Source organism: Rutilus rutilus (assembly GCF_951802725.1).
Source record: "Rutilus rutilus genome assembly, chromosome: 1".
NCBI lineage: Eukaryota > Metazoa > Chordata > Actinopteri > Cypriniformes > Leuciscidae > Rutilus > Rutilus rutilus.
In genome coordinates, this window is record NC_140209.1 from 78797023 (window position 1) to 78812607 (window position 15585).

Here is a 15585-nt window from a genome sequence, read left to right on the forward strand (position 1 = left end):
GTACAATTCCCTAATACTCCCATATTTGGGATTCTGCACAGAAGTCTGGGTAATACATACCCTAGTAACACAAGATCTCTGTTTGTGTTACAGAAAAAGGCATTAAGGATTATCAACAAGACAGGCTACAGAGAACACACTAACAGTTTATTTGTAAATTCTGGACTTCTAAAATTCAAAGATTTGGTTGATTTGAAGATTTTGATTTGTATGGAAAGCTAAGCAGAGAGTTCTGCCTGTGGTCTTACAGCATGCATTTACAATATCATTTTAAAACTCTTTTCGCACGTACTACACAAAAACAGATGTGTGTGTGTCTGTTTACGGAGTTAAACTGTGGAACACCTTGGACTATGAACTGAAGTGCTGCAAAAGTGTTTGTAAATTTAAGAATTTGTATAAGAAAAAATACAGGAATGTCACAAGAAAAATGATGACTAACACACTTAAAATGATGGTAATTAAGTGTAAACATAGGTATTACTGAAAATGTTTGGTGTTTGGGGTGAGGATTGGGGTTGATCCATTCATAAAGCAGCTGTTTTTTATTATTTTCCTGATGTGCGCAAATAAGCCACAGGTACCATAAGATTTTCTTCTTCCTGTTCCTTTTTTTTTTCGTTCATGCACGTTATGAATGAATGAATGAATAAACATTTATGTATGTATGACTTGTGCAATAAATAAATTAATAAATAAATAAATAAATAAATATCAAAGTATAACATGAGTGTAGGGTGCCACACATTTCTGTCATGCTATTTCCGTCATGAAAGCTTTAGCCTTACACAAGTCTTGCTTTATGTGGACGTTTGCTGTGAGTCGGGATGGACTAAACATCACAAACATGCTCTTTTGAATAATTTACCGTAATATAATTAATGAATGTGTTTGTTTATTCGCTGCGCGCGTGTGTGTGTGTGTGTGTGTGTGTGTGTGTGTGTGTGTGTGTCCACCAGGTGGCGAAATGCGCCTGTTCAGCGACATGTTAAACACACACCGAAGAAGAAGTAGTCTCTGTCACAACACCCGGTTCAGCGTCACAGTGCTGATTTAGGGTTATTTTGAGGTGAGTTTTAAAATGTGTTTTATTATCATTTATTCCAGTTAAAACAGATGTTTGGTTATATCGCTGTGGTTTATAATGATTCAGTTCCCACGCATATTTAAACGCATATAAATGACTGATGTTCAACACTTATCTGAGAACTGGCTTGGTGGTGTTTTTGCCCCTTTATGTTCTCAACTAACACCTTATTATAAAGGGTGTTAATCTGTGCCAATACATAAATCATTCTGGAGTATTTGGATCACATGCCACAAGGTGTCAGTTAGTTTTTTTTTTTTTTTTTTTTTTTTTTTTTTTTTTTTACATATGTTTAGTCTAATATAATAATGCAGGAGAATGGTGAATAACTTAAACACATGAGCACAGTACTGCACTGCTTCTCCTCATCAGCATTAGTGCTCCAGTGATTTACTGCACATCTGATGGGTTAGTTCTGGCTCTACACAGCTCGATGAAGATGAACCGGCTCATTTAGGCTCTTCATCGGTTCAGACACACTAATAATGCCCATGAATGAGTGATTTATCCAGGCCTTAACGCCTCACATCAGCTACCGTGAGGAGATATCCCTGTTATCCCTGTTATCCCTGTTATCCCTGTTATCCCCGTTATCCCTGTTATCCCTGTTATCCCCGTTATCCCTGTTATCCCCGTTATCCCTGTTATCACTGTTATATGGCATGAGTCAAGGTCACTTATTCAGTTTATTCAGTCAGAAAGATCATTAGTTGACTTCACTTAGATATGCGTAAAGCCAATCAAACATTAAACTTACTGTCGGTTTCTATTTTTTCTGAACTAAATGGTGTATACTATAGACATTTTAAATACAGATATTGTTTCAGAAGATTATTGACGTTTTCAAATAAACCCAAAACACACTGTTGAACTACAGAAGAGTATTTCATATACAAATGAACAAGTTTCACTCGCATTAATATAGTGTTTTCTTTTAATAGTCCCCTGTTGAGGACAACTCTTATGTGTTTGCTGTTTAAATGTGTTTAAATGTGTTAATCTGACGAGAGCAGTGACTCTCTCGTGTGATTGGCTGTTCGCCGCTGACGTCACACACTCCTGCACACGCCGGGTCTGAGGAGACGGAGAGAGTTGATGATCAGCATCATTGGATTGGATTGAGTTTGTTAAAGGGGACGTATCATGAATATCTGACTTGTCCCGTGTGTAAGTGCTATAATCGGGTCCCGGAGCTTCTACCAACACAGGAAACATGTCAAGTGAAACCCAGTAACTTTGTTTTGTTAAGCCTTTCTCTGCAAGCATGTGTAGCACCGGTGTTGTGCCGGATTTCGACCCTCCTGCCAAATTATTACCCCCTCGTTGAAGTCAGTACATGATTGCCTAATCCTAACATCACCCCTAATCCTAACATCACCCCTAATCCTAACATCACCCCTAATCCTAATCCTGCTTTGTTATTGCTGGAGTTTCTGAAGCTCCCGTAAAGACTCCGCCCTCTTCTGGACGGAGGCGGAGCTAAAGCTCATCTGCATTTAAAGGGACACACACAAAACGGGGCGTTTTTGCTCACACCCAAAAAGGGGCAAATTTGACAAGCTATAATAAATGATCTGGGGGGAATTTAGAGCTGCAATGTCACAGACACATTCTGGAGACACCATAGATTTATATCACATCTCGTGAAAAGGGGCATGCTATGTCACCTCTAAGCTAGCTTCATGGTACGGGCCCGGGCCTCCACCGTTTAGGCTCCAGATAAAACCAGAGGAATCTGCTCTGTTGTTAAAGGGATAGTTCACCCTAAAATGAAAATTACCCCATGAGTTAGCCTACTCATTTACATCTATGCATTTGGCAGACTCACCCTCAAGCAATCCTAGGTGTACATGACATTCCTCTTTCAGACGAATGCAATCGGAGTTACATTAAAAAATGTCCTAGCTAATCCTAACTTTATAATAGGAGTGAATGGCAGGTGAAAATTTGAAGCCCAAAACAGTGCATCTGTCCATTATAAACGTGCATCTGTCCATCATAAACGTGCATCTGTCCATTATAATAATACTCCACACTGCTCTGGGGGGTTAATAAAGGCCTTCTGAAGAGAAGCCATGGGTTTGTGTAAGACAAATACCCATATTTATAACTTTAGAATCTAAAATAACTAGCTTCCAGCAGACGACCGTACGCATACTACGCAAGTCGACTTGCGTCACACGAGTAACCCGTGGCGTGTGTGTGATGTAGGAGTATCGTAAGCTTAGACATATCTCATGGTTTAAACAAAAAGGTATGTGCAACAAACTGAAGCTCCTCTTCTATTATAGATATCCTCCAACATTTCTCTACAGAATTTCTAATTTACAACCAGTGTTGTTTCCACGATCGTCAATACGCTGTGCGTCGGGTCAGGGGTTAGACTTCCACCGTAAATCAACACAGCCGTCTGTTGGAAGCTAGTGTTTATAGTTTATGAAGTTTTAAATATGGATTTGTTCCTTACACAAGCGCATGGCCTCACTTCAGAAGGCCTTTATTAACCGTATGGATTACTTTTATAATGGATGGATGCACTTTTATGGACTTCAAAACAGAAATGGCCATTCACTGCCATTATAAAGCTGGGAAGAGCCAGGACATTTGTTTAATATAACTCAGATTTTATTTGTCTGAAAAAAGAATTTACACCTAGGATGGCTTCAGGGTGAGTAAATCATGGGCTAATCTTCATTTTTGGATGAGCTATCCCTTTAATGTTGTGTTATCACAGGATGTTCCGGAGCCCACACATGAAGACGTGTGTAAATCAGCTGAGGTTTCCCAGACTGCAGTTGATGCTCAGAGATGCTCGTGTCCAACATGAACACGTCTGCGGCCGCGCTTTACATGTCCTGCGGGAAAAACACTCCCGCTGCTCCGTTTCTAGAGGATTCTCTGTCGGCCTGGACTCTTCCGTACACGTGTGTCCACGGATGTGCATCAGCTCTCATTTTCTGTTACCGCACAGGGACTTCAGCAGGATTAACTGGGTACACACACCACAGACTCTTGTCCTGTGTTCACACGCCTCTCTGAGTGGATCTCCATCCCAGTGCTTCACTAACCGGAGCAAGTGCCTTCTGCCCTACAGCAAGCTGGAGAAGTGCCATATTAAAAGACCAGCATGCAGCACACACAGCACAGGCAGCTCCCGGGGGTCGGCCGACAGTGGCTCAGGCCTGTGGACGAGGCGAACGGGTCAGACCCGCGGGCTGCACAGAGACGGCCAGCAGTGCAGTGTTACGGGCCGGTGTCTGTCTTCGGGGAGCGAGGCTGGCAGTGTTACGGGCCGGTGTCTGTCTTCGGGGAACGAGGCTGGCAGTGTTACGGGCCGGTGTCTGTCTTCGGGGAACGAGGCTGGCGGTGTTACGGGCCGGTGTCTGTCTTCGGGGAACGAGGCTGGCAGTGTTACGGGCCGGTGTCTGTCTTCGGGGAGCGAGGCTGGCGGTGTTACGGGCCGATGTCTGTCTTCGGGGAACGAGGCTGGCAGTGTTACGGGCCGGTGTCTGTCTTCGGGGAACGAGGCCCGCTGCCGGCGCTCGCTGCAGGCCAGCGCTGCTCTGTACGAGCGGGAGGGGAAGAGCTGGGCGGCAGTGCTGGTGTGTCTGTGTGCCGTGAGCGGGGATCCCGCACTACTGTTCACCCTCAGATCGGCCCAGCTGAAGGGGCGGCACAAAGGGGATGTCAGGTAAAAGGTCGCCTAAAGCTTGTTTCTAATGCTGAAAGCTGTATAGTGTGGCTCACGTGTCGACCCTCTGCTGAATGTCCTCCTCATCTCTGTTGTGTCAGTTTTGCAGGGGGAAAGAAAGACCCGTCGGACAGATCTGTGGTAGAGACGGCTCTCAGAGAAGCTGGCGAGGAGCTGGGGATCCACGTCACAGAAGATAAAGTGTGGGGTGTGATGAAACCTCTGCGGGATATGGTGAGTTCACAAATGTGCTGTTCACTATAAGGTTAGATAGGACCCTATTATGCTAATGTAAAGATTCCTAATGTTGTTTTGGAGTCTCCTACAATAGATTTACATGCATCCAAGATCAAAAAACACTGTAATTTTCTCATAATATCCACTGCAGCATCAGCTCTTTCCTCGGTTTGTTCAAGGATTCAGTCTCTCTAAACCCCTCCTTCCCGAGAGCTGCTGTGCTCTGATTGGCCAGATGGCCCAGTCTGCTGGGATTGGTCAGAAACCAAACGCTCATTATCATATCTCAATCTCAGCACTTGATACACAGTGATACGAACAGTAATGATGGCGTGGGTTTTACCATATCGATCTCATCAGTGGACTTGCTTTGAAATTTGCAGAATTTTTGCAGGATTTGCAGAAAACAGCGTCTCCTCGACATGAACAACACGAACCAAACTCTTCCTGTCTCAGATAAACTACAGTGTTTGAGGACGGGGCTAAGAGACGCTGCTCAGCCAATCAAGACCAGAGGCTGCTAGTATGCAAATGTGTTAAAAATCTACATAGCTTTGTGCAGGAAGTGAGACTGGAAATACTGACGACTTGTTTCAGGCAGTCCATAATCTATTCTTTCTTTTAGGAGACAAAAACATTCACAAACTGCTATATTACACACTACATGAAAGGTCATATCCGAAAAAGCATAATAGGGACGCTTTGAATGTATAAGGTATTGGGCTAGAAACATTCTTTGCTCAGATATGTGAATGCAGCACAAGTTTGGCCAGTGCGCTGCCACCCTGTGGTCCGATTGAACATGCACTATATTGTCAATAGCTTTGGGATGTCTGCCTTTATATGCACATGAACATTATTGACATCCCATTCCTGATCTTTAGGGTTTAATATGGAGTTGTTCCACCCTTTGCAGCTATAACAGATTCAACTCTTCTGGGAAGGCTTTCCACAAGGGTTAGAGTGTTTATGGGAATTTTTTACCATTCATGTTCCTGTTCCAACACGACTGAGCACCAGTGCACAGAGCAGGTCCATAAAGACATGGATGAGGAGTTTGGTGTGGAGGAACTGGACTGGCCACTGCACACGAAGCTTTGCATTGCACTTGGTGATGTAAGGCTTGGATGCAGCGGCTCGGCCATTGAAACCCACTCCATGAGGGTCTCTACGCACTGTTCTTGAGCTAATCTGAAGGCCTCATGAAGTTTGGAGGTCTGTAGCTATTGACTCAGAAAAGTTGGCGACTTCTGCGCACTGTGCGCCTCAGCATCTGCTGACTGTGATTTTACATGGCCTACCACTTCCTGGCTGAGTTGCTGTAGCTCCCAGTCACTTCCAGTTTGTTATAATAGGTTCAAGGTTCTTTATTATGTCACATCCTCATTTAATAGCCGGATTGCCTGACGGTAAAAACTCCTCAGTCTCTCTGTATTAGTTCTCAGGATCCGGTAATGCTTCCCTAATGGGAGCAATGGCAATAAGTTATGTCCAGCAGGATGAACGTCTTTAATAACTCTTTTGGCTCTTGTCCTGCATCCCTGAAGGTAAATGTTTTTGATGCCAGGAAGACCTGATGGCTTTCTGTGCTGACCTTACCACTCTGGACAACGCTTTCTGATCTTGGCCCGTTGTATTTCCAAACCAGAAAATAATACTTCCAGTGAGTAGGCTCTCCACAGCTCCAGTATAGAAAGTCCTCAGCACTTTTTGAGAAAACCTTAAACCTGGCCAGCCTTCGTAAATGATAGATGCGTTGATTTGCCCTCATTACGAGGTGATGTGAATGCATTTTCCAGGAAAGATCTTCTGTAAGATATACCCCAAGATATTTAACACTGCTCCCTCATCGATCATCAAAGGGCTATAATTCCTCACTTCTTTCCTCCCATAGTTAATGATCATCTCCTTAGTCTTAATGACATTCAAAGAGAGATTATTAGTATGATACCATGTGGAAAGAGCATCCACTTCCTCAAGGTAGGCCTTCTCATCGTTTTTACTAATGAGGCCTAAGACCACTGTGTCATCGGCAAACTTCGCCAGTTTGTTAGAGGGAGTAAAGCAGGGGACTGAGGATACAGCCCTGAGGGCCTCCAGTATTGAGGATGAGTGGAGAGGAGGTGTAGTTTCCCAGTTTAACCACCTGGGGGCGTCTCGTCAAAAAATCCACTAACAGTTGACCGTGGAGTATTTAGCAGTGAGGAAATTTCACGACTGGACTTATTGCACAGGTGGCAACCGATCACGGTACTACGCTTAAGTTCACTGAGCTCCTGAGAGCGACCCATTCTTCAGCGACTCAAATCCACTCCAAAGGGAGTTATTTTAGTTAACAGAATCCACTTTCCGAGAACTACAACGAACAGCTCGTTTGGACAGCAACACAATTTTTCTCGGCTTTATGAAGTCACAATGTTACTCATTTGAATAATCCCAGCCCACTGAATACGCGGAAAAGCTGACGAGGCCTGGATAAGCTGCTGCTATGTCAAAGAGACGCTGTTAAAATTCGTTGTAAAAAGGAATAGTTCACTTAAAAATTAAAATTCTGTCATCATTTACTCACCTTCAAGTTGTTTAGTCAATGGGGTACATCAGCTGTCTGGTTACCTACACTCTTCTCTTGTGTTCAGCAGAACAAAGTAATTCATACAGGGAGAAAACTATGACCAAATTTTCATTTTTAAGTGAACTATTCCTTTAACTCATTTGTTTGACATTCCTAAAGCTGACAGACTTAGAATCGGTAAAATTTATTTAAAATACTGTTCATGAACATTATAATCCCAACATTTATCTGTGCTCTGCACATTTTAGGGAAAACAGCTTCCAGAACCTAAGATGAGTCCAATGCAGGCTTCTCCTGAAAAGGAGCAGTTCCCACTTTGTCGGGACAATCTGTTATTGGATCACAACTTGTCTTGTTGAATCACAGCAAGAGCGATTACTGTTTGTATAACCATAGTTTTCCGAAAAATATCATTATTAAATAGTGGATAACATTGTACCTATAATGTATAAGAAAAACATACCACTCTGAAACGTCCTGTGAAGTCCGTGCTTGCAAAGTCCACGCATGAAATCCGTTCTGGATGATCCTTTTGTTTGTTGACAACAACACTGTCAGGGTCTGAATCGGGCTTGAATTGGTTTGAAATTGCCGCCATCCTTTATTTACACTAGAGCAGAACTCACGATTATGAAGGGGCGGGACATTTCCCGAACACAAGCTAAGCGCTGCCAATCACAACACATTATATGTTTCGGAACCAGACTGGGGAGAGAGGAGCTGTAATAATATAAAAAATGTGGAAAATAATGCGTTTTTTTGAACAATCAAGCATGAAAACATATTCTAGTACACCCCAAAAATAAATCAAGGCTTAAAAGAGCACAGTAGGAACCCTTTAATTTACTAATGCATAAAACAGTAATAAAGTAATTACTAAAGGGTTCTTAGCTTGTTTTGTATAGAAGCACATGGGTAGCAATATTCAATTTGAAATGTAATATGCAAACTGACAGTGCAATATGTAAAATGGCAATGCATTTCAGTATTTAAATTGACATTTTCCATTACATTTGTGTAACGTTTAGTGCAAAATGAAAATTCACTAACATACACTAGTTTGTGTAACATGTAACATGTTCAAGCAAAAACTGTAGCAAAATGATCATTTTAATGTTTTTTTTCTTAATTGCATTTACACTCACAGTTAAGACACTTGCGATTGCATTTTCATTAAGTGTCCCGCAATGAATGTAGCAAAATTCAATGTGCAAATTCAAAATGCATTCTGAGCCAATCGTGTCCCCGCCCCCTCCCACCCTGTCAATCACTGCGTGGAGTTTGTTTTCTTCACATTTTTTATTTTATTTTTTATTAATTGATTCAATTGAAGTATTTCACATAAAAGATAACACAGATACATTGATTATGGTAATTATAAAATTTGTCCTTGTAAAATGCCCCTGAAAATCAATGTAGGATTGTTGAGATATTACAGTGCTATGCATAAGTTTAGACACCCATGTTAAAGTTGACTAAAAAGAGGAATAAAAAATCATCTTTTGGAAATTGAACTTAATGCCTGAATTAAAAAAATTATGAAAAATCCAACCTTTAAGGACACCAATTTTCTTTGTGAATGAATAATGTATCGTCAATAAATAAATGTTCCTCCTTAAAATGCAGGGTGCATAAGTCTGGACACCCCTATGTTAAATTCCCATAGAGGCAGGCAGATTTTTATTTTTAAAGGCCAGTTACTTCATGGATCCAGGATACTATGCATCCTGATAAAGTTCCCTTGGCCTCTGGAATTAAAATAGCCCCACATCATCACATAGCCTTCACCATACCTAGAGATTGGCATGGGTTTATTTCAGTTAGCCTAATAGCTGCTTTGATTTGCATTGAGAGATGATCTTATGGAAAGTACTCCATGCCAGTCTCTAGGTATGGTGAAGGCTTTATCAGGATGCATAGTATCCTGGATCCATGAAGTAACTGGCCTTTAAAAATAAAAATCTGCCTGCCTCTATGGGAATTTAACATAAGGGTGTCCAGACTTATGCACCCTGTATTTTAAGGAAGAACATTTATTTATTTACGATACATTATTCATTCACAAAGAAAATTGGTGTCCTTAAAGGTTGGATTTTTCCTAATTTTTTTAATTTAGGCATTAAGTTCAATTTCCAAAAGATGATTTTTTATTCCTCTTTTTAGTCAACTTTAGCATGGGTGTCTAAACTTATGCATAGCACTGTATATGATCCTGTACAAAAAGCTAAACTGTAATGTTGTTGGTTTACGTAATCAAAATTGTGTAATTATTGTCTCAGAAACATACTGACTTACAAAAACTTCCTTTATGAGTCTGTTAGCTGCTATATCTAGAGTGTTGTAGCCCAGAAGAAAAAAGTCTGATTTAATCCCTGAGCTGGTACTGATGATACTGATGTAACGAGATGGAAATGGATAGATGTTGTAGTGTTCAGTTCACACAGCAAACTCGTGTTTGAAATAGGGTTTTTCGAATATTCCCTTTCATGCCGTGTGTAATAAAGCTGTTTGTGTAAAAGTTCTGCAAAGTTGTAAAGTCGACAGTGCACGATAAATAAAGTTATTGTCTCCCAAAAGAAAGAGCCGACTCCAGATATACTGGGTACTGACCCATCTTTCAAGAGAAAGTGTTTTGCATATCCTGCGTTAAACTTCAAGATTTTAAAGGCATTAGGTATCTTCTAGTGACGTAGACTATAAAGCAGTAGGATTTGAAACACAAACGACTCAAAGGTGCTTCGGACTAAATTGCTCCTCAGAATCACAACCTGTAATTATTGATGTATATATTTTCTACCAACTAGCAACTATATATCGGATGGATGAAATAAAAAGTCTATCGTTTCATATTATGCTCTATCATTTATTTTGTGGTTTCGCAAAATAAGCAACATTGTTTACGGCAAAACTTTTTCGTCATTTGGATGACTGCAATCTTACAAGCCACCTTGTTATAATGGTGATAATGAACAGGCTGCGATATTAGCAATGCTAGAATAAGTTGTGAGGCGCCGGCGCGATCAAGGGAGTTTTCTTGTCCTTCTGAGGAACCTGTTCCTCCATAGTTTATGGTCCTACGGATAGAAGCAAAACTGTAAAGCTTTTTTAAAGTACAGAAAACAAGCAGGATGCCGTTTCCTGCCGTCTGTTTCCTTTCTGTGAACTTTGGACCCCGTCACAATGAACCGAAACTCAGCAAAAAAATTCCTTTCATTTTGTTAATCTGTAATTATTTAAGTTAAATAGCCTATATTCCACGTATAGGCCTATATATTAGTTTTATATATTTAGTTTTATTCTGTTTTCTCTGTTCATAGAAGCGCTTTAAGTGCGTGATATATGATGTTGTGTGTATCCATGTTCTACACTATCCTGCAAGTTTTGCTGGTTTCAAAACACACAACAAGCTGCATATTACCCACTATTAATTTCCACTGAAATGTAAGCCTAATTGTTTGCCAGTTGGTGACATATCCAGTATATCCTCTAGGGGTGGGAATCTCTAGGCACCTCACAATTCGATTACGATTCAGAGGGTAACGATTATCGATTATTAAATTAAATTATTAAATTATTTTTTTACTACTTGGTACTTTTAAAGCAAAGTATTTATGATGACCCATAACAAACTTACTTCCAATACTTCCTATATTAATTTTATTAATAAAACAAATGGAAGTGATTTGGCAAGTCAACTGTAAGGTTACATTTGCCAGCATATGTCCCAACATTGCTGAGAACCAACAGGAAAATAAATGTGTGCCTGTACTAGCAGCGTACTTGTAGTAAATTAATACAAACTTCAGCATATTCTTAATAATAGACTTCTAACCAACATCCTCTTGTTATTTCCAATGAGCAATATAATCCTTCAGACAAAAAACATTTTGCTGTAGCAAATTCACAAACAGTTTTCGTTCAAAAATATAGAATTCTGTACCAGCAGCTCTCATATAATGCTTGTGGACTTACGCATATTCTGAATAATTAGTAACATACAAAGCCGCTCTTATACACAACTAAATAATAAAGAGTTATGACTTGAAATGTTTGCTGTATACCACAATCAAAAACAGCTTATACAAAGAAAGTGAATGAACATCTGCAGAGAGCACAGTCAAAATGTAACTTTTTGTGACTGGCATTGCACATTTTGCATACAGATCGGTTTACAGCATATTGATGTGAAAATTAAACAATACAGAAAGCAGCTCTCATACAAAAAATACTAAATAGGTCACAATGAAATTGGCAATTTTCCATACATTAGCTTTTAACGAAGAGGGTGCCGTTCGAATTTGGCGCTCAGCCATCATGCGTCTGTTATGTGCACGACCATGCGCGACTCTGTTATGTGCATGCCACAGACTGTCCGCGCACTGCACGTGCACGTCCGCTTTAGAGTTCCACCTTTTGCGTTCCGTCCATATTACGTTATTAGAAACAAAAATTATTTTAATTTTTTTGAAAATCGATTTTTGACATTTGTGAATCGATTCAGAATCGTCCACGTCCCGCATCGCGATGCATCTAAGAATCGATTTTTTCCTCCCTCCCCCAATATCCTCGGAAAAACTAATGCCAGCACATTGCCATTGCGACTCACCTATGATGACTGGACAGCTGGGCGCTGGCATATTTCACTCTCGTTGGATAGGCAATGCTTCAATATCAAATTTGTACAGTCTGTACTCTTTGAATTCGTGATTGGTTGACTGCCAAATTAAAATATTTAACAGAACGATAAAATAACAATATTATTGTGATGTTTACATTTGCTCATATCGCCCAACCCTACAACCGACTGGACCATCTGACCAATCAGAGCAGAGTAGACCAATCACAGCAGACTGAGCCATCTGACCAATCAGAGCAGAGTAGACCAATCACAACAGACTGAGCCATCTGACCAATCAGAGCAGAGTAGACCAATCACAGCAGACTGAGCCATCTGACCAATCAGAGCAGAGTAGACCAATCACAGCAGACTGAGCCATCTGACCAATCAGAGCAGAGTAGACCAATCACAGCAGACTGAGCCATCTGACCAATCAGAGCAGAGTAGACCAATCACAGCAGACTGAGCCATCTGACCAATCAGAGCAGAGTAGACCAATCACAGCAGACTGAGCCATCTGACCAATCAGAGCAGAGTAGACCAATCACAGCAGACTGAGCCATCTGACCAACCAGAGCAGAGTAGACCAATCACAGCAGACTGAGCCATCTGACCAATCAGAACAGAGTAGACCAATCACAGCAGACTGAGCCATCTGATCAACCAGAGCAGAGTAGACCAATCACAGCAGACTGGGCCATCTGACCAACCAGAACAGAGTAGACCAATCACAGCAGACTGAGCCATCTGACCAATCAGAGCAGAGTAGACCAATCACAGCAGACTGAGCCATCTGACCAATCAGAGCAGAGTAGACCAATCACAGCAGACTGGGCCATCTGACCAACCAGAGCAGAGTAGACTCACGGAAAGGAGGGATTTAGAGAGACTGATTCATCCTTCGAGTTGTTTGAGAATCATTGAACAATGTGGTGATGTGCAGTGTATATTATGAGAAAATGAAAGTGTTTTTACCTTCGCTTCATGTAAACCTGTTGTAGGAGACTCCAAAACTAAATGAAGAAACTTTAAAACAGCACAATAGGGGCACTTTAAGGGTATGAATGCACAGTTGAGTGTCAGAAAGCTTCGCACTATTTCTGAAGTAAAGATCAGTGCAATTCTTCATCTAATTTTGTGATTCCTAATTTGCAGTCTGGAATGATGATTGCGCCTGTAATCGCCAACCTTGGACCACTGGAGACGCTCTCTTTCCGACCCAATCCAGGCGAGGTACAGGCAGACCACTGCACACTTCCCAGACCATTCACATCATCACAATCTACTCAGTTTGACCACATCGTGGAAAGGGTTGAGTAACACTGCACTTCTTTGATTGACAGGTGGAAGTGATTTTTACCCTGACACTTGAGCATTTATGTCAAGCCCAAAACAGAGGCTACACACACTTCCGTACCGGTGACCGTTATGGGTACACACTCCCTGTGTTCCACAGTCCGAAGTATCGCATCTGGGGTCTGACGGCCTTAGATCAAGCACTCAAGCTCATTGTGCCGCCAGAGCATCTGTCGGACCGCAGCACCGTCACCACAGAGGCTTCCTGCTAAACACGATCACATTACAGACCTGGACTTAGGAAGAATCCCATGGAAAACTCTCAAGAAAAGTCTGGGTCTTATTTCATATTTTGGTCTTTAAAATGGGTTTTATTTCCTGCATCCAAAAGGTCTTTGAGGGTCAAGATGTCCTGGCCATTTCTCCGAGACTCCCCGTTTGCTGTGTTCAGGCTTCAGGGTTCATGCCTACTGCAACTAAATGAGTGTCCAGTTTGTTTGACATCATGCCTGCAGTGAAATGAAGAGTGTTAATTTACACCACACACTGGCCCTCATTTATCAATCTTGCGTAGAAACGGGCGTATATATTGGCGTAAGATTATGCTTACACTCCTCTCATCGCCTGATTTATGAAGCTGTGCGTACCTTTGAAATCCAGGTGTACGCAATACCTGCCCTTGATAAATGCCGCGGCTGAAAACGAGCGTCATTAGAATAACACGCCCCTATATATTCAAGTCTCCGCTCCCCCCACGCCCTCATGTTACGCCATGGACACACGGAAGACGGCAAAGCAGAGAAACTTATTTGAGAAAGAGAAAGAGAAACCAGGGAAGTGGAAAGAAACAAAATTGATTTCTAGATTTTTATTATTAATGACGCTTAGTGTTATTTAGAAGAAGAATGTCATTATTATTATTATTTGTATTATTATTATTATTATTGTTTAAAATAAGAAGAATGGCATTTTTATTATTTTGTCAGTCTGAATTATTTTTTTGGTCATTGAAAGCCTTTCATTACTAAACCCAGTCCGTGCACACCTGCCGGGCCTAACCCTGGCCTAACCATCGTTAGAATAGTACAACGGCGAGCGCGTAGAGTATAAACGCCTCGTCCGTTTGGGGAGGTGCGCACGCAGTCTGCGGAGACTAGCGCTGCGGAGCCAGGCGAAAGTATAAACAAGGCTTGAAACGTCAGGTAAAGCGCACAGGCTCGCAACTTAAGGAATACATATGCCTACAATTCAAATGCTTTGGTAAAATCACACAAATTAAACATTGAAGTCCATGTTGCACAAAAATAAACACTGAAGTTTATAATTACTATGCTGTTGTTTTTTTACAGTGGGTCATAATATATTATATCTTTTAGTTTGTCAGTGCGTTTTGTGGTGTTAGGAATTGTTTTTCTGCGCATTCCCGCACTCAAAACATGCGTACATGTACACCACCTCCTGAGCTGGCGTAGGATTTGAGCGTGCCGTACGCCAACGTTCATATTGATAAATCTCAAAGTCACCGTGGTTTTGGGTGTACGCCAGGTGTACGCTGGAAATTTGGTGTACGCACTTTTGATAAATGAGGGCCATTGAATGTATTTTTGGGATTCAGCATTATGAGATTTGTTTTCATCATCTTAACTTGGATGGTTGTTTTAAATGTGAGTGTCCATTTATTGAACCAATGCTTATAATAAAAGTGTTAAAATGCTTTAAAGATTCAAGGTATCTGTACTGAATTTTTTATTTTTTGACAGCAGGGATTTTCAATCCTGCACATGGACAACCATTTTCCTGAAGATGAACTTTCCTGAACCTGTTCGTTTAGCAAACACTCAGTGTTGATCGTCTTTGTCATGGCCACAGATAAATAACTCTTTTAACTCTGTACAATTCTCACCTTTAACTGACATTTGCCTCAATAAACTCTTAATTACGGCTTATTAATAGTTAGTAATTAGGGGTGTCAGAAGTCACGGTTCGGTACGAGTTCGGCAATGGAGGGAAAAGCAGAACAGAAATGCAGAAGGCTTGTGCATGACTTACGCCTTGTATTTTTTAAATAAGTTTATTAATAAAGT

At 41.2% G+C, this 15585-nt stretch overlaps 1 protein-coding gene across 1 annotated transcript; it reads left to right on the top strand.

Moving 5' to 3' along the window:
• Window positions 1-994: 994 nt before the first annotated feature.
• LOC311303675 (uncharacterized protein) lies at window positions 995-14313 on the top strand. The gene is made up of 5 exons (XM_084430267.1): window positions 995-1069; window positions 3822-4778; window positions 4880-5012; window positions 13361-13438; window positions 13549-14313. Exons 2-5 carry the CDS (start codon window positions 3823-3825, stop codon window positions 13771-13773), a joined length of 1392 nt encoding a protein of 463 aa, XP_084286393.1. The 5' UTR covers window positions 995-1069; window position 3822; the 3' UTR covers window positions 13774-14313.
• Window positions 14314-15585: the final 1272 nt, after the last annotated feature.

What these genes read in the sequence shown, in the direction of transcription:
- LOC311303675 (XM_084430267.1), top strand. Translation starts at nt 3,823, where the DNA reads ATGTTCCGGAGCCCACACATGAAGACGTGTGTAAATCAGCTGAGGTTT. An exon ending in CGGCACAAAGGGGATGTCAG is followed by an intron (nt 4,779 to 4,879) that starts GTAAAAGGTCGC and finishes CTGTTGTGTCAG; the next exon opens with TTTTGCAGGGGGAAAGAAAG. An exon ending in TGAAACCTCTGCGGGATATG is followed by an intron (nt 5,013 to 13,360) that starts GTGAGTTCACAA and finishes CCTAATTTGCAG; the next exon opens with TCTGGAATGATGATTGCGCC.